We start from the raw sequence: 20,277 nt of genomic DNA on the forward strand, positions 1-20,277 counted from the left end.
AAAAACAAATTATAGAGTTTCATTAATATTATATCTTTAATTATCTTATTTCACGAGTGACAAAAGCTGAGCATATTAATTACACGGTTGGGTTAGATACTAATGTAGTGTTTGGAAAAGTTTTTAGAAAGCATTTTTCAGTTTTTTTTCATAAAATTTTGAGATTTTGTGAAGAAAAAACTGAGAACTGCTTCCTAAAAACTCTTCCAAACACCACCTAATTATAAATCCAAATCTGTTTGCTGTCTGTGTTGAGGTGTGATATTACTATTTACCAGTGTTGCAATAATAATGTAAAATGTTTCTTAAAGTACATAATACGCTTGGCTTAGACGTCAAGGCTCGAATTCAATATAAAAAGTGTAATTATTTATTTATTTATTTATTTGGGTGGTTTTGACATCTTAGATAGCAAAGATACTCCATAATTGTCAATTCATGGACCCATCTTGGCGGTGCCCGTGAGACATTTAATATACAAAGATTAATCGTTTCAAGGGGAAATTAATCTTTTGTTTAACAAATTTTTCTTATTTTGCGCTTTCGTACACTAAATTTTCAAAATTTGGGTAGTATAGTAACTTTGAATTTGACGACTAACCAGACCCATACTGAGTTGTTTCTTGTGATAAATAAACTCGAACACTCAAAAAATCGATCGAAAATCGAAAAAAAATGACATGAAATCAAAAAATATTAACATGAAATTAAATATTCTCTTATCCGATGTCACATCAATCATAAGTCCAATATAACTAAAAATAGTGCAAGCTTAATGGATAACACTTAAAATTAAATAAGTTAGTGGTAAAAAAAAAAATTATTTTCCTAGATAAGTCAATTACCTTATCATATGGCAACCGCTCTGAATTGGGATGAAAGCAGATAAATAAATTAGGGGAAGAAAAATAATTCTTTGAATTAATTAGAAAAAAAATATTATAAATATGATATGGTAAATGATACGTACGAGCCAAATAATAACCAATATAATGCATATATATTCTAACAAAAAGATAATTATAAAACGCAATATTAATTTAGTGAAAAAAAACAACAATTAGATCAACAAAGCGTGAAACAGAAGTTCTTTTTTTTCTTCTTCTTTTTTTTAACATAAACAGAAGTTTTCAATAGTTAACCCATCTCACAACAATCAAGTTTATAAAAAAAAAAAACTTTCTTCCTAACTTCAAGCTCGTCAATAACTATGTAAATACCGAAAATCTAATCTCTCTCTTTTAAATACATATCAGTAATCAAATATTTTTATATACGATTAATCTCAATGACAAGGTAAGTCTGATATTAAAATGAAATAAAAACCAACACCTTAAAAAGCTGAAAAACTAAAATAAAATAAATTATTATTATTAAAACATAGCAACTGAAAAAGTTGAAAAATAAGATTAAAAAATATCAAAATGTAGAGTAGAAAAAAGTCAAGAGTGAAGCCTTAGCAGTATAATAAAGATAGATAAATAAAATCAATCCATATGAATCCATCTCAAATTCAATCACCAAGGTAATATCTGAGATTGCTTTTAAGAAGGGTTTTTGAAGATTTTGAAATCTTCCAAGAAACAATCTCAAAAAAGTACCTAAGTCAAGCTGAAATCTAGTCCTAAGTAGTTCAAATTTGAGGAGGCTGAAATAATTCGAGCTCAAGCTAGAATTAGAGGCAGCTTCAACATTTTGACAAGGCATTCATCAAGTATCTGAAACTACAATAATACACATTCATAACATGACCACCCACATTACATGCTCAAGTTTTTCCTTCTTTTTTACAGAAGTCATGTGATCAAGTTTAAGACAACACACAAAACAGCATGAACCACATGAGCAATTACACAACACCATAGTCAAACTGGAAAACAGACAATGGTACAATTCAACACAGTATACGGTTACACCACGAGAAGATACATAACCATTACTAATGCCTCTTCTTCTATGTCATCACTCCAATTTGACAGAAGAATAGAGGTACACAGATGATAGTTTTCATACCATTAGCAGAGTAAGATAAGGTACGACTCCTAGTACGATTTTGGTTGGCATTCTCCTCACAGGCCATAAAAAGTTTCAGATTTTATAATTGCCATGACCCCGGAAACCGTTAGGAGCCAATCACATTGCATAAATTATTTCTCCACTGCTGTCAATGTCGAGATCGGGATCAGAATCCAGGTCTTCCATGTCATCATCCATCATGTCCAGATTATACAAACCAGCAGGAGGTATGGTGGCTTCTGAAACTATCTGCATAATGACTTCCAGGCTCTGCATAGGCTGGTCCGGCTCTTCAAACTGGTTACTCATTGTCCTTTCATCCATCAAATCTGTAGGAAGGTTCTTCAGAAACCATGGGTGATTCGTGATTTGGGGCATCGTAATTCGCTGTCCAAGTATTGGGCAAAAGTAAAACAAAAATTAAAACAATTTCCCGGATGACGAATACATTGCTTAATTAAATTTTAAAAAATAAAATAAACAAAGACCAACCCATATGGTAACAATACACTTGGGAACTGAGTTTTAGGTCAGTGTTCCGGACCAAATATAAACCCTTCAGAGGGGAAAATTTGAGAATGGTTTGAAAAACAAATACTTGTGTAGCGACCATTTCTTCTTCTCCAGTATTCAAATTACCTTTTGTCATGTGTAGATGGATTTGATAATAATTACACTTCTCAGGCCTCACATTACAGTTATCTATCTGCTTACGCCTCTTTAAATTACAATTTTTATTATGAAACCGACTTATTAATAACATTTTCATCATGTCTTACATTATATATAGACTAAAAAGAGTTGAGCATTGCTCTAACAGTAGCAACTGAGTCACATAAAAGTTCTGTAATAATGCTTGGATTATAATTAGGACGAGGGAAGCGTGATTGGAACATAGTAATTGAGCCACTGTACGGTTTAAACAGGGATGGCAAAGATTCCGGGTACAATGGTAAACCCGACCCATTTGGGGCATGTCTGGTTACATTAAATGGGTGTGTGACGGATAACGGGTAGTGATTTTTCCACCAGACGAGTTTGAATTTGCTAATGAGTTTTATAGAACCCAACCTATTTGGTAAAGAATGTTTGATGATGAAGAAGATACTGGCATAAAAAATATAATCGACTTGCGTCATATATGGGACCCCTCATAATCTTGGTCAAGCCTTGGGTGCAAGCAAATCCACCCATTGCCATCCCTAGGTTCAAAAGACTTGATTTGCATCGCTACCACTAGTCATAACATTTGATAAAGCATCATATTCTCCACCCTACAACTAATATTATGGGTAAGGCCAATTGAGTTTGGTCCCACAAGTTGGAAGATGTCACAATTCTTGGGAAGGGGATTGATTGAGATTAATAATTCCCCTTGCTTAAAAAGAGTTGATGATGCAGATCAGTTGCTAAATCAAATAATCAAATAAAAAGCTATAATGACTCACCTGTGCAGGGTCTGCAACAAATATCCTTGAGATTAGATGCCGACAATCCTCAGATATATTGATATTTTCTGGAATTGAATATTGAACACTTAAGATTCTTTGAATTGTCTTTCGGAAGTCCTTGGGTTCTTCAGGATCTTCGAAGGGATAGGCACCAACCATCATAACATATAGTGTGACTCCGCAGGACCACACATCCGCAATCTGAAACAAAGGCATTGTCAAGATTCATGACCACTATTCAAATATCATTCATGAGTAGAAGGAATGACAATACATCGCGTTGTTCAACTGGTAAACAACATTTGTTTGTACGTTATGCAGGAAGGGGTTATTATGAAACATGTGAAGATTTCCTACCAACAAGGACGTAAGGCGTCCTCTGTAATAGTAGATCCAAACTATCCAATTAACAAGGGCTTAAAACCACATTCATATTTCCTTAATCATAACATGCCAAGGAATATTAAAAAAATCAATAATCAATCTCTCCCACTAGATTCACAATTGTTATCAAGCCGTGTCTGAAAATAGATAATCAGTTTACTGTAGAGCTATGATTAGAGGGTTAAAACCCAGTATCAACCTCATATGCACATAATAGAACTACAGTACGACAGCAAGAACTGCAAAAATCTGGCAACAGGTCTTCCATGAAATTCAACACTAAATTTGATATAAATGAACACGAGCGCATTTTAACAGTGGCATTACTCACATGAGAATGCACTACTTATTCCTATGATATGCAAATGTAAAACGCAAAATTAAAAAATTAGCCAGGAATGCAAAATTTTTTGCATCCATCATTTTTTGAACAAAGCCCCCAACAATGAACAAAAGATGGAGGACAAAAAGGATGGAGAACAATTTGATGAAAAAAAAAGGAATTGGGTAATAACCAAGCACATTGCCATTTCAGCATATTTTCACAGTATAACTAATACAAATAATACATAGCCAACATTTATACATCATCCAAAACGCATGTCAAATTGTCTTGGAAGAAAATATACAGAAAGTCTTCAAATGAAACCACATCCACGCGAAGAAAAGAGCAGATTACAGTTTTAGTCAGTAAATTTTGTTTATATTCAGAAATTCTTCAAATGAAACTACACGCACGCAAAGAAAAGAGCAGATTACAGTTTCAGTCAGTGAATTTATTTCTGAAATGAAACTACACGCACGCAAAGAAAGAGCAGATTACAGTTTCAGTCAGTGAATTTTGTTTTAAGAAGGCACCGGATCGTTATACCTTTCCATCATATTCTTTCCTAAGTAGCACTTCAGGAGCAATGTATGCAGGGGTCCCCACTGTAGATTTTGGTTGAGAATGGAGCAAAGAAGACTGAAAAGCACAAATAATGATTAGTAGATAGTAGATGACTATGTTTCAAAGTGGCTTTTAAAATATCTCTAAAACGATATAGATATGGCTGAAATATATCTTCTGCTCGATCCAGATGGTGTGCGTGTGGTTAGGGGGGAGGGGGGTGTATATAACCTTTGAATAACCAAAATCACATATCTTCAACCGAGGAGCTGGGCTCCCATCCAATAAAGTGTTTTCCAGCTTCAGATCTCTATGGCATATTTGCTTCAACAAGAAAAATGAGAAATCAATCAGATTTCTATTCTGCAGCGGCAGCACATAAAAATAACTTCCTACATAAAAGAAGGTTTTGCTACCATAGAATGGCAGTAGCTAACACCAGATATAAGCTGTTGAAAAAAGAATCTAGCCTGCATGAGAAACATCCACAATGAGTAACTCTGGTCACAATTTCGCACATGGCATAAAACAAACATATATGCACAAATTAAGAACCTCGTCCTCGCTGAAGCGTCCTGCATTGCATATCCGCTCAAATAACTCTCCCCCAGATGCATACTCCATCACTATGGCCAGATGAGTTGGTGTTAAAATCACCTGAAAATAAGTATAAAATTAAAACTCAACTGGTATGAAAAGTCAGGAAAATTTGAAAATGACAATGAGAAGTCACTAACCTCTTTAAATCTAACAATATTAGGATGCCTCAGAGACCTGTGATTGATGATTTCTCTCTGAACATTTTCATCTATCTGCAATGAAACCAGAATGTAATCGTCATAGCTGGCGCGTTGCTTTATAAAATCCCAACCCCGGTCTCCAGCCAAAAAAAAAAATCAAACAAATATGCCGGATATAATGAAGTTTAGATCTTAGCTGATAAAATGTGAGTAAAAACACAGTGGGCAAGGCAAAGGACACAAGGACAAACGGCAAGAAGGTACCAACAAAATATAAATTGATGCAGAAATAGAAACCAATGCAGAATTTAAATTCCACGCCCTCGAAAAATCACAAAACAATCTATTCGAAAATGGAGCAAATAGCTTTTTCTCAATGTAAACACATCTCCAGTTGAAACGTATTTTAGTGCAACAATGCCATTTCATACTTAAAAAATTGAGTTCAAAACACACATCAAAGTACACGTATAGAATAAAAAATTGAATTCAAAACACACATCAAAGTGCACGTATAGAATAAGCACTGAGATATCTACATCCTTGAAATTTCAAATTGGTCCATCCCTCAAAAGAGAGAAAAATAACTACATCCAGGAAAATAGCATGACAGTCTTGCCTTATTACTGAAAGAAAAATTATTTAAAACCCTCATTGTACTCCAAAATGATATCATTGAAAGAAAATGAATTAATTTGCCACCAGTATTTTTTACTTGCCAAATTAGCACCCTAACATTTCCTAGAAAAAAATAAGAACGCAAATGTTGTTAGTTTCGATGGAAAAATAAAGACAGAAAATAGGCATGTTTTGCAAAATATGCAAATCTGACCCGGCTGCCTCGCTCAATATACTTAATCGCAACCAGCTCATCAACATGCTTATCCCTCATGAGCCGGGCTATCCCAAAATTACCAGATCCGATATTTTTAATGAATTCAAATCGATCACCGTCGTGCAAGATGGGCACATCACTAGGAGAATAATTCTTTTTGTTTCGGGGCTCCATATGCCCGAATGAAATCTTGTTAAGACCCCTAGAAGTAATAGAAATCAGTACACCCTCGTCATTTAAAGGCAATCCTTGACAAATGATGAAAAGAAAAAGAAATTAGAGATAAAATTTGCCATGGTTTTCAAAGACTACATTAATTGATTCCATAGATGACGTTTACTTTTCGATTTTCAATAGAGAAAGGGGGTACTTTTCCCTGCATTTTGATGCAGTATGAAACAGGAGGATGGTGGAGACATAAGTGGTGCTGACTAATACATTGTCGTCTAGTGCCAATTAAACGGTGGTAGATATGACCATTTTCCCATCCTACAATGAAAAAAGCGTCATTTCTATCTTCACTTTTTTTAAAGTGTTTTCAACGCGTGATTTAATTGCAACCGTGTCCCTCATAAATAAACCTCCAAATCGCCGGCAGTCAACAGAAAAGACCTTGTTAACTGTTCTTAAATGAATATTAATTATCGTTATTTAGGTAAAGTAACATGCATATTCTGGGAAAATTGGTTCCTTAAAAGTACCGGCATGCTTAATGTAAAACGAGACTTTTCTATGCTGTGTATGATATAGTAAAGGAAAATTTTAGTTTAACTAAAAATTAAGGGACCCACATAATCTAATAATGCTAAGATATGGAGAGAATACTACTAAAACATTATGGGATCGCAAAAGACCGCCTTGTTCCTACAAGTTATAAATGTGATACACGAGTAACCTACCTTTTCAGCTTATCCTCTCTGACTTTCCTATCAACCAATATAGTAAAATCAGTATGTTACAGGCTTACAGCGGGTATTTCCAAAATCTGAAAACATGTTCACAATCAATAAAGGTCAATTATAATTAGGAATTTCTGATATGCAAATCTAGCTCCAGTAACAAATTTCTCATGAGCCATGGTATCTGCTATATCAGTCTGAAGTTGGACTCTAAGATGATCTTGCCAAGCCTCTATAAACCAATAAACCATAATGAAGCACACGACAGTACGTTGGAAGATAGGAGATCACAAACTAAAGAATTTAGGGAACACAATTCAGACATTACCACCTTAGCATTCACCGTTACAGAATTAGTGGCCAAGTCAAGAAATGTTACTCAGAACACGGATGACAAGATCGAGTGAAGTTCACAATTCCAAGATCTGAAAACTAGAAATCATACTACCTTAAGTACAAACAAATATAGAATATCTCAAAGTAATTTCATTATGGGGGAAGGCTGTGGAGTAAAACGATAATAGAAGAGTCGTTCTTTAACCAACACAGATCAAACCAGAGAGGGAGATTTCCCCTAGGACAGATGAACATATGCAAGTACCAGCAACACAACAATTTAACAAAATTATTCCCAAAAAAAAATCTCAATCCCTCCACACTGAAACTAGAAACCTTCCACACAATCCCATCAGTAGTCCATCCATGAACATTCATCACAACAACATATAAACTTCAAACTAACAAATTAACAAGATTATACTAGCAACTGGCTCCGAATAGATGATTACCATGCAGAGCAGCGGAATCTCAACTGCCTGATATTAACTAATCATATGACGACAATATCCAGCTTCAGCAGTAAAATAGAGAGGAAAAAAAATGAAAAAAACATCAATCCGGTCTCGGTAAAAGCAAATTTTTCCTCACTTTCCAGTGTCAAAATCGATTTTGGGAGCCCTAACTCCCAACCATACCAACAAAATTTCCAAAAATAGACATTCCATAATTGCGGCAACAGAAACATCGGACCCGAACTAAAGCGCAGCAGTACTTACCAAAACCGGAACCCGGAGACCCAATAGGAAAACAGATTACAAAAAGCACGAAACTAACCTTATCCCCTCGTTCAATGTATTTAACCGCAACCAACTCCTTGGTCTGCTTGTCTCTCATCAACCGTGCCACGCCGAAGTTACCCGACCCGATGTCCCGGACCAGGTCGTAGCGATCACTGTCATGCATGATCGGCATGTCCATGCCCGGCCCGAGCGTAACCGCCGCCCGATCCATCTCCGCCGCGAACTCACTCAGCACTCAACCTAGGATCCAGCAGCTGGATTCACTCGCATTACTCGAGCCGCAAAAAGGACAGCGTACCGTACGCCGGCGACGGTTGCGGGAACAGTTGACCCAATCGGGGGGGTGATAAAGTCTGTTATGCCCCAATGGCAGGTCCCCTTATAAGGTGTGGCTGGAGGGGTGTTTCCGTAATTTCACTCTCCCGCTGTCCTGTTCCCGTGGTCGGCCAAAGGGATAGGATTAATATCTATAATAATATATATATATTTTTGTTGTTCCAGCGAAGCGTGGAAGAAAGTGAAGCAGGGCCGACGAAACGGCGTCGTCTCGCGAGATCCGGGGGGTGCTACGCTGGATACGACGACGTTTAGAGCAAGTGCTGATCGGGCAGAAGACTGTTTTTGGCTCGTTGTGAATGAATATTCTCCTTCTACGTTCTGTTTTGTTAATGGGGGATTTTTGTTCTTATTTGACATGGAATTACCAAAATGCCCTTCCTTTGTTTGGATAGAGTTTTGGCGTGACTCTCAATGTGCATGTGGGGTTCGTTTTTTCAAAATTAAGTAGGATTTAGCAACTTCGCGAAAACTCTCAAAATCAATTGGAGTAGAAACTCTTGCCACAAATCTTCTAGGACAATTCTGTGATACGAAATTATTATTCGATTTCAAAATTTAGAAAAATATTATTTTTTATATTATAATTGTTAGTTTCATTATATATACTAGCCATCTGGCACACGCTTTGCGTGTATAACACACGTATCTTTAAATTTTATTTTCAAATATTTGAAATTTTAAAATATATATATACATATAAAATAAATGAGACATAAAAGTTTAAAAATTAAGAAGCAAATATAACGTGTAGTGGGGGGATTGAGGGGAGAAAATGGGTGAAAGTGGTTTAGGGGTAATTCAGTCCTAACACATAAAAGACCAAACAATTATTCTAAGTCATGAAGCTATTATAATATAGATATATATATATATATATATATATAGTTTCTTTCAAGTGTCCACCTATCATGCCCACTACCATGTCCACAAATGATGTGACACTATTCTATTGGATGTGATAAAGATGTGGTCCAATAGAATAATGTCACATCATTGGTGGGCATGGTAGTGGGCATGATAAGTGGGCACTTGAAAGAAACTCTATATATATATATATATATATATATATATATATATATATATATATATATATATATATATATATATGTCGAGTCGATATGTTTCCCTGTCTTATCATCTTACTATCTTATTAAAGTATAAACCCTCTAATTAACAAACTTTTAATTAATTGGTGAAACTTGATTTGAAATTATCTTTATCTCCTAGCATATTTTCAACAAAACCAAAATTATTGGGCAAAATAGTCATTTTATACGGTTTCCTATTTTCTAACCATTAAAAGCTCACTTTGTGCCCTTTGATATTATTTTATTTACAAAAATGATACTCACTTTATAAGATATATATATATTTTTTGTGAATATTTGTTTATGAAAAGTTATATTTTTATTATTTTTTAATTTTACAATTTATTATTTATGTTTTTCGTTAAAAAAACAAAATGTACGATAACGCAACACGTGCAGCGAAATACTGGTTATTGATAATTATACAAAAGTTCATGTGAGATATAGACGTATCAATTTGGGTGGGTTCGGATCGGGTTGGAGAAAATATTAATACAAATTTTCTCAACCTGAACCCGAATCAACCCGAAAATGATCAACCTGAACTCAAACCCGGCTAATCCAACTAACCCGATCAACCCAAGCCAACCGATTTTATTTTTCATTTTTTAAAAAATAATTAAATAAAAATTGAAACACACAAATCTAATCTTATATATAATTTAAATTTGAAAATTTAGTTGTACAAAATTTAAAATCTACTTACCATAAAAATATATATTTTAAAAAATCAAATTGTATGAAACAAACATTAAATGACGAAAATCTATTATATCAATGTACAATAATTTTTTTCAAACATACAACATATAAAAATATAGCAAATATTTCTTAATTTTATACAAAAATAAATTTAAAAAAATTCGAGTCATCTTGAGTCAACTGGGTTTGACCCGAATCTGATTAATTTTTTCGGGTTAGCTTTCCGGTCAATCTGATTCGATCCAAACCCAAAAACCCCCAACTTTAACCCGATATTTTTTGGGTCGACTCGTATCAAGTTGACGGTTTTGATTCATTTTTTAAATCCATGTGAGATAATATCACGAGTCAATTTTAGAAAATAAATATTCTACTTGGATCCCTTATAAAAAAATATTATTTTTTATACTAACAGTCCAAACGTATTGCATCATATTATAAATATGCGTATGATTATGATAATCAATTATGTTTCTTGCCCCAATTGTATAAACATTGTTTTCCTTGTTAAGTTGTCATGAATATAAAATATAATCTAATTTGTTTTCAAAAAAAAAAATCTAATTTTTATTTAATTCAAAAACATAATTATAAACCCTTCTTGAAAATTCACATTTTAATATCTAAAATTAGAAAAAATGTAAATTTCTTGGATGATAATTTTTTTAGTAAAAAATATGTAAAATAATTAACAATGTGTATTTTTTATTTTTAAATTTATTTATATTTATTTGTAATTATGATAAACTTAAAGAGAGGTCAGCGTAACTGCATAAGTAACACTAACTTAAATTTTTTTGGTTTTAAAAATTGAATACGAAATGATGTGAAGTGTGATTTTATTATTTTAAATTAAATATATTTGAATTTTTTTTTTTGAGTTGGGGGCGAGGATTGTTGTCACTATTGAGTCTCGAACTCGAGACCTCATCCCACACTTGAATTTTTTATTATTTTAAATTAAATATATTTGAATTTTTTTTTTTGAGTTGGGGGCGAGGATTGTTGTCACTATTGAGTCTCGAACTCGAGACCTCATCCCACACTTGGAATCTTGGTGTCAGATCAGCTAAACGTCATCAGCTTTGGATTTCTTAATAATAGTGATAAACTTCAAGAGATGTTAGCTTAATTAACCATAATTTAGATTGGATCACTGCAATAAGTTTGATATATATATATATATATATATATCATAATCCAACTTGAATCTCTTCAACCTGAATTTAGTCTAAATATTTGCCTCATACATCGTTTCTCAATGCTCTAGCCTCTAGCTGGACATAACTCAACTTTTATGCAGCCCACCCTGGCGTGGCAGAGTATGATTGGTTAAAAAATCAGTGAGACCCACTGATTTTAACCAATCATACTCTGTCACGCCACCCCAATGCCCTTGGCCGGGTGGCATAGACTTTCCCCTGAAACAGATAGCTCATTTCCAAAGAATTTTGATGACGTATAGTAGAACTATAAGGATGCGCTATCGATCTTGTGACCAAAAACTTTTGAACCAAGAACATTTTCAATTCAAACCTATTGGATTTAAGAGTATGCGATATGAAAAAAAAATTAGTAGGAAATGAGATTGGGATTTTATACGCAAAGTACTGTGTCAATAGACATGTAGAAGTGACATACGTTACGTGATGTCCAAACATTAAAACACTGATATTTTAGTACGACACTGTGATTCCTTTGTAAAGTATACATAATGAAATCAAATTATTATTTCGTCATGGCTCATCAAAATCAACAAAGTAACCATGGAAATTTTGACTTAATGAGTGGTCTTTGAAAACATGAAAGCCATAGAATAGAAGTATTCCAAGAAAATTATAATAAATATCGTTTTACAACATGCACTTTATGATATTCTCACTGTGAGTGCCAAACTCATGTCTCGGACAATTTGCGTGGAACTGCTTTGCCACACCACTTCTGTGGATTTTTCTCATGCATTTTGGTACTATATAAGTTGGTGAAAAAGTTATCCATAACTGTTTTGGCCCCTATTTGTTGGCTTTTGTAGAGTTTTTTTTTTTTTTTTGGTACTGTCTGAATTTGGGTAAGCTAAGGAATTAATTATCCCTAACGGTTTTATCATGGTTTGTTGGATTGTGTGAGTTGTACGAAATTGTGTTGTTTTCATATAATATATTTTAAAGTTATCAAGATTCAAGTCACGAAGAAGTAACAAATTAATTTTAGTAGCAAAGAAAAAAGTATATCTACTTGAATATAAAATACATTGTTTTATTATTATTATTTGCGTCAAAGATATAATCAATATATCGAATAAAATGATTTGAAAACCAAAATATCTATTATTATTCTTAATTACACGGTAGAGATTTAAATGATCCAAGACGCTCATGAGCTATTCGAAGCTGGATCCGATAAAAACTCATTTGAGCTTGTTTATCGAGATTCATTAAGGTAAATGAACCGAATTCAAACTTTACAATATTCGACTCTTTAGCTCGTGAACATACTCGTTAGTTGGATCGTAAGCCAGCTCTTAGATGTAACATAATTTTTTTAATATCTGATTTATTGATTTTACACTTTTACTCGTGACAAATATATAAAATCAATTAAATTTTTTATTAGAATAAAAACTACGACATTTTAATAAACTATTATTTTTTGTAAATATAAAATTTAGTTTTTAATGAATATAATGAACAATTAAATTTATAATTTATATTTATTAAACTCATTCAGGCTCGATAAAAGTTTGAATAAGCCTGCAAGCCATGAATGTAGTAGCCCGTGCCCTAATTGAGTAATTAAAGGATTAATGCTAATTAATTGAATTAGGTATCGGACGGATCGAAAGCTCCGAAGGCACGATCGGAAGCTCCGAACAGGATCGGAAGCTCCGATGAGCGATCGGAGGCACCGATGTTATTACGTCAGGCATGACGTGTGGTTGGATCGGAAGCTCCGATCAGGACCGGAAGCTCCGATCACCCCTATCCGGAGTCATCAAGTGATATTTTGACACGTGGCAGATCAGGATCTTCGGAAGCTCCGATGACAGGATTGGACGTTCCGATCGAGGTTCGGACGTTCCGATCAAGGATCGGAAGTTCCGATCGTTGTCTATAAATAGAAGGCCGAGACTTCACTTTCATTTGCCAATTCCGAGTTCTCCTTTCCTTTCTAGTCCTTTTGGAGCTGTTCTGGTCTTCTTAGGCTTGGTCCGGAGGTCGGAGCGGCGTTCGGTAGTCGTAGCGGAGTTGTGCCCAAGTTCTGGAGGCATCGACATCAAAGGGCTAACGACGGATGAAGGTATAGCTTTTGCTTCATATAAATATTTAGGAGTATGCAATAGCTTAGTTAAGGCTTTTAGAGCACTTTAATGATAGTAGTATCATTTGGCAGTGTAGAGCAGACTATAGGCGTGGACCTAGAGTTGGTAGAGCTTTCACTGTATTGAGGTACGAAAGTACTGTTCGAGATATCCTGACTGAGTATGCATGTATTATATGACTGCATGATTTATATGCCATGATATTATGCTGCATTCATTTGCATCTTGCTGTATCTCCTTCGAGATGTCTGTTAGTAGGGTTGTACCCTATCCTTTTAGTGGATGGACTTCCATCGATTTGGGTCCGGCGTATCCATGGTTATCTCGGTATGGGAGCCACCTCCTGAAGCGACGGCACAGCGTGCTACATACCAGGGCCCGGTCTGTCTCTGTTATCTGATCCTTGACCTCGAGTCTATAGGGAGTTCACTTTGCATGCATGTATACTCATACTCTCGCACTGAGCGTTTTATGCTCACGTCTCGTACTCTGTATTTTCTGGATACCCTATTCCATGGGGCAGGTTTGCGATTGGACGAGGAGGGTGGATCCAGGAGGGGCTAGTCAGTGGTTGGCCAGCTGGAGCTTCGTCTAGGTTTTATTACTGTTGTTTGGGTTTATACAGCTATTCGATTTGGTTGTATATTATTGGATAAATTACAGATTCCTTTACTTGGGATTGTATAATGTTATTGGATTCCGCAGTTTTATTCTGATATCTGTTTTATTAAGTTAATTGCATGCCTAAGTTCTGTTTAGTAGGTGATCCGGGTAAGGGTCACTACATTTATGGTATCAGAGCATGCAAAAGATTTCTTGGGATTTAGTCTCATCTTGAGGTATTTTTGTAGATGTCAAATCGTGACGACCAGAGTTCTCATGGCAGTGTGGGTGGGCGTTGGGGTGATGCCGACCGGGAGCCTCGTCGAGAACGGCGTCATCGTCACCATGACGACGAGCGTTTCACTGTGCGTCGATTTTTAGCTATGGGTCCCAAGCCCTTAGTTGGAGGTGAGTCTCCGGAGGATGAGGAGAACTGGTTAGACCGCATGGAGACGACTTTTCAGACTTTCCAATGCACCGATGAGCAGAAGGTGGAGACCCTTGGCTATCTTCTGGATGGGCGTGCGCGCAGGTGGTGGAGGTTTACTTCTGCACCTTTTGTTGCGGCGAGAGGAGTGGCCACCTGGGCCGAGTTTCGCACAGCTTTTCAAAAGCGGTATTTTCCTCCTGCACTCCGACAGTCGAAGGCAGGCGAGCTACTGAGTCTGCGACAGGGAACCATGTCTATCGATGAGTATCAGCAGAGGTTCTTTGATCTGCTATCCTATTTCCCCGAGATTGCTGATAGCTCAGAGATGAAGTATAATCTGTTCCTTCAGGGCCTTAACCCTGAGATCCATGACCGTGTGGCGGTTGGCGACGACATGTCCTACGAGGGTTTGGTGAGCCGTTGTCATCAGGCAGAGGACAGCATTCGGCGGAACAGATCTTTCCCTCAGTCGAGGCCTGCTAGTTCTTTGGGTCCCCGTGCCCAAACTTTCAAGAAGTCTGGATCTTCTTCTTCCTCTGGTTCTGGAGGTATTGTCCGTTATGGTAAGAAGGACAAGTGTGATCACTGTGGGAAGAACCATCCATCCAACAAGTGCCACAGAGCTTCTGGAGCTTGTTTCCGTTGTGGAGAGACTGGTCATATCCGGAGGGATTGTCCACAGTCTGGGGGAGGCGGTTCTGGATCTGGTTCAGGATCGGGTTCTCAGGCCACCGTTCAGCAGAGGTCGCAGGGACAGTCTGCTGGGAGTTCTCATTTGAGGCCACGAGCTTCTGGCCAGGTGTTTGCCCTGAGACATGATCAGGCTGTGGAGGAGAATGAGAAAGTCATCGCAGGTACATTTATGCTTTATGGTATACCTGCTCTTGTACTTATTGACACTGGTGCATCTCATTCCTTCATTTCTGCACGTTTTGTTAAGAGGCATAAGTTACCATGCATTGCACTAGACGTAGTGATGTCTGTTTCTACTCCGACGGGCCAATCTGCTTTGGCTAAGCGTCTAGTGATGGGTTGCCCTTTAGAGTTCGAAGGGAACATTCTGTTAGCGAATCTCATGGTCCTGGCGATGGACGACTTTGATTGCATTCTGGGAATAGATGTGCTGACTACCTATCGAGCTTCAGTGGACTACTATCAGAGATTAGTACGCTTTCATCCGGAAGGGAGTGAGAGTTGGTTTTTCTATGGTGAGGGAGCGCGACCCCCGATGCCTTTGGTATCAGCTTTGAGAGCCTGTCGAGCTCTAGAGTCTGGCGGGAAAGGCTACCTTATCTATGCAGTTGATTTGTCCGTTGAGAGTATTGGGATAAAGAGCATTCCTTTTGTGGATGAATTTCCAGATGTGTTTCCTGATAAGATTCCGGGTTTTCCTCCTGCTAGGGAAGTCGAGTTTGGCATAGAGTTGATGCCGGGTACTTCGCCTATTTCTAGAGCACCGTATCGTCTGGCTCCGTCAGAGATGCGTGAGTTAAAGAATCAGCTACAAGATCTTTTGGACAAGGGGTACATTCGTCCTAGTGTATCTCCTTGGGGAGCTCCTGTTCTCTTCGTGAAGAAGAAGGATGGGTCGATGCGGCTGTGCATTGACTACCGGCAGCTGAATCGAGTGACTGTGAAGAACAAGTATCCGTTGCCTCGTGTTGATGACTTGTTTGACCAGCTGCAGGGCACATCAATTTACTCCAAGATTGACTTGAGATCTGGGTATCATCAGTTGAGAGTCCGTGATCAGGAAGTAGCCAAGACTGCATTCCGTACTCGCTATGGGCATTACGAGTTCCTAGTGATGCCATTTGGTTTGACTAATGCGCCGGCTATATTCATGGATTTGATGAACCGTGTCTTCAGGAAGTATTTGGACAAGTTTGTCGTGGTCTTTATTGACGACATCTTGGTGTATTCGCGTAATACGGAAGAGCATGTTTCTCACTTGCGGTTGGTACTACAGACTCTTCGAGATGAGCAGTTGTACGCCAAGCTGAGCAAGTGTGAGTTCTGGATGGATAGAGTGGTTTTTCTTGGCCATATCATATCCAGGGAGAGGATTTCTGTTGATCCAAGCAAGATTGAAGCGGTACTTAATTGGTCGCGTCCGACGACAGTTGCTGAGATCCGTAGTTTTCTGGGTCTAGCAGGGTATTATCGTCGCTTCATTCTGAATTTCTCTCAGTTAGCTCGACCGTTGACGCAGCTTACCCGCAAGGGTGTGGATTTTGAGTGGTCCTCCGAGTGTGAGGAGAATTTCCGTGAGCTTCGACGGCGGTTGACTTCTGCGCCGGTGTTAGCATTACCGTCAGGATCTGGAGGGTATGTAGTTTACACGGATGCTTCTCTTCAAGGGTTAGGTTGTGTCCTGACTCAGAATGGGCATGTGATCGCATACGCTTCTAGACAGCTGAAGCTTCACGAGGACAACTACCCAGTCCATGATTTGGAGTTAGCAGCCATTGTGTTCGCTTTGAAGATCTGGCGTCATTATCTTTATGGCGAGAAATTTGAGATCTTCACCGACCATAAGAGTCTCAAGTATTTGTTCACTCAGGCAGAATTGAACATGAGACAGAGACGTTGGATGGACTTGCTTAAGGACTATGATTGCGAGATTAAGTACCATCCGGGAGCTGCTAATCTCACCGCTGATGCTTTGAGTCGCAAGGTGCGACTATCCGCACTTCAGACTTGTTCGATGTCTAGTGCGATCTGTGACTGTTGTACTTCAGGTTTTACCTTCAAGCATAAGAAAGGTATGCAGAGTATCCAGATGTTTGCGATATTATCTGAGCCAGCCTTGTACTCGCGGATCCGAGATGCTCAAATGTTTGATTCAAAGACCCAGCGTTTAGCTCGTCTAGCTAACGAGGGTAGCTCGTCTGGATTTCATTATCAGTCAGATGGCTTTCTGTGTTTGTCTGGTAGGCTTGTGATTCCACAGGATGAAGAGTTGCGAGAGGAGATTTTATCTCAGGCACATCACACTAAGTTGAGTATTCATCCTGGGAGCAACAAGATGTACAAGGATCTACGTACTCGTTTCTGGTGGAAGGGAATGAAACGCAGTGTTTATCAGTTTGTTTTGAGATGTTTGGTGTGTCAACAGGTCAAGGCAGAGCACCGACGACCTGGAGGATTGCTTCACAGTCTGCCTATTCCTGAATGGAAATGGGAGTTTATCACTATGGACTTTGTGACCCATTTGCCGGTATCCCCGAGGAACTGTGATGCTATCTGGGTTGTGGTGGACCGACTCACCAAGTCAGCGCATTTCATTGCCTATAGCCGAGAGTACTCTGTGGATCGCATGGCACGGATGTACATTCAGGAGATCGTTCGACTTCATGGAGTGCCTGTGAGCATTGTCAGCGATCGGGACCCCAGGTTTACTTCTAGATTCTGGGAGAGTGTTCAGCGTGCGATGGGTACTACTCTCAGTTTGAGTACAGCCTATCATCCAGAGACTGATGGTCAGTCAGAGCGCACTATCCGTACGTTAGAGGATATGCTTAGAGCGTGCGTCATGGATTTTGGTTCAGCCTGGCAGGATCATTTGCCGTTGATCGAGTTCGCTTACAACAACAGCTATCACACTAGTATTGGGATGACACCTTTTGAAGCGTTGTATGGGCGACGTTGTCGTACTCCACTCTTCTGGGAAGAAGTGGGGGAGAGACAGGCTGAAGGACCGGAGTTTATCCAGCAGGCGATAGACATTGTTGATCAGATCAAGAAACGGATTAAGACTGCCCAGGATCGTCAGGCCAGTTATGCTAATATCAAGCGTAGGCCTTTGCAGTTCGAGGTCGGGGAGAAAGTGTTTCTGAGAGTGTCACCTTTCCGCAAGATTCTCAGATTTGGCCTTAAGGGCAAGTTGTCTCCCAGATTTATCGGTCCGTTTGAGATCTTGGAGAGTATTGGCGATTTGGCTTATCGACTAGCATTGCCACCGCATCTATCCAGCATTCACGACGTGTTCCACATATCTCTATTGCGACGGTATGTGGCGGATGAATCTCATATTCTGCAGCGATCTAAGGTTCAGGTAGACAAGGATTTGACTTATGTTGAGAAACCTCTTCGCATCCTTGATTATAAGGATAAGGTTTTACGGAACAAAGTCATTCCTTTGGTTTTAGTTCAGTGGCAGCGCCGAGGCACTGAGGAAGCTACTTGGGAGCTTGAGGACAGGATGCGTAAAGACCATCCTGAGTTGTTTTGATTTCATTCTTTAAGTTGTATTCAGTTGCAAACTCTGTAAACGTTTGATTTGAATAAAGAATGTTTCTGACTTCTGTATTTGCATTCGGTACTTAAGATCTGATTTCGAGGACGAAATATCTTAAGTGGGGGAGAATTTAGTAGCCCGTGCCCTAATTGAGTAATTAAAGGATTAATGCTAATTAATTGAATTAGGTATCGGACGGATCGGAAGCTCCGAAGGCACGATCGGAAGCTCCGAACAGGATCGAAAGCTCCGATGAGCGATCGGAGGCACCGATGTTATTACGTCAGGCATGACGTGTGGTTGGATCGGAAGCTCCGATCAGGACCGGAAGCTCCGATCACCCCTATCCGGAGTCATCAAGTGATATTTTGACACGTGGCAGATCAGGATCTTCGGAAGCTCCGATGACAGAATCGGACGTTTCGATCGAGGTTCGGACGTTCCGATCAAGGATCGGAAGTTCCGATCGTTGTCTATAAATAGAAGGCCGAGACTTCACTTCCATTTGCCAATTCCGAGTTCTCCTTTCCTTTCTAGTCCTTTTGGAGCTGTTCTGGTCTTCTTAGGCTTGGTCCGGAGGTCGGAGAGGCGTTCGGTAGTCGTAGCGGAGTTGTGCCCAAGTTCTGGAGGCATCGACATCAAAGGGCTAACGACGGACGAAGGTATAGCTTTTGCTTCCTATAAATATTTAGGAGTATGCAATAGCTTAGTTAAGGCTTTTAGAGCACTTTAATGATAGTAGTATCATTTGGCAGTGTAGAGCAGACTATAGGCGTGGACCTAGAGTTGGTAGAGCTTTCACTGTATTGAGGTACGAAAGTACTGTTCGAGATATCCTGACTGAGTATGCATGTATTATATGACTGCATGATTTATATGCCATGATATTATGCTGCATTCATTTGCATCTTGCTGTATCTCCTTCGAGATGTCTGTTAGTAGGGTTGTACCCTATCCTGTTAGTGGATGGACTTCCATCGATTTGGGTCCGGCGTATCCACGGTTATCTCGGTATGGGAGCCACCTCCTGAAGCGACGGCACAGCGTGCTACATACCAGGGCCCGGTCTGTCTCTGTTATCTGATCCTTGACCTCGAGTCTATAGGGAGTTCACTTTGCATGCATGTATACTCATACTCTCGCACTGAGCGTTTTATGCTCACGTCTCGTACTCTGTATTTTCTGGACACCCTATTCCATGGGGCAGGTTTGCGATTGGACGAGGAGGGTGGATCCAGGAGGGGCTAGTCAGTGGTTGGCCAG

At 38.5% G+C, this 20,277-nt stretch overlaps 1 protein-coding gene across 2 annotated transcripts; it reads right to left on the reverse strand.

The window, feature by feature from the left end:
* Positions 1–1,715: 1,715 nt before the first annotated feature.
* Positions 1,716–8,932, reverse strand: LOC140894541 (serine/threonine-protein kinase SAPK10). Of its 2 annotated transcripts, none has more exons than XM_073303070.1 (8): positions 8,328–8,932; positions 5,478–5,552; positions 5,296–5,397; positions 5,157–5,210; positions 4,972–5,064; positions 4,723–4,815; positions 3,465–3,668; positions 1,716–2,403 (listed from the first exon to the last, which is right to left on the reverse strand). In XM_073303070.1, the coding sequence occupies exons 1-8, from the start codon at positions 8,502–8,504 to the stop codon at positions 2,134–2,136; spliced, it is 1,068 nt and encodes a 355-aa protein (XP_073159171.1). In that variant the 5' UTR covers positions 8,505–8,932; the 3' UTR covers positions 1,716–2,133. The 2 variants fall into 2 exon arrangements, with proteins under 2 accessions (XP_073159171.1, XP_073159172.1); XM_073303071.1 differs by lacking the exon at positions 8,328–8,932 and adding an exon at positions 8,003–8,256.
* Positions 8,933–20,277: the final 11,345 nt, after the last annotated feature.

Source organism: Henckelia pumila, chromosome 4, assembly GCF_033568475.1.
Source record: "Henckelia pumila isolate YLH828 chromosome 4, ASM3356847v2, whole genome shotgun sequence".
NCBI lineage: Eukaryota > Viridiplantae > Streptophyta > Magnoliopsida > Lamiales > Gesneriaceae > Henckelia > Henckelia pumila.

Excerpts from the sequence above, each read along its gene's own strand:
- LOC140894541 (XM_073303070.1), bottom strand. The coding sequence starts at position 8,504 with ATGGATCGGGCGGCGGTTACGCTCGGGCCGGGCATGGACATGCCGATC. Across the intron at positions 5,211-5,295 it reads GACGCTTCAGCGAGGACGAG|GCTAGATTCTTTTTTCAACA; the intron begins GTTCTTAATTTG and ends TTTCTCATGCAG. Across the intron at positions 2,404-3,464 it reads TTGTTGCAGACCCTGCACAG|CGAATTACGATGCCCCAAAT; the intron begins GTGAGTCATTAT and ends ATACTTGGACAG.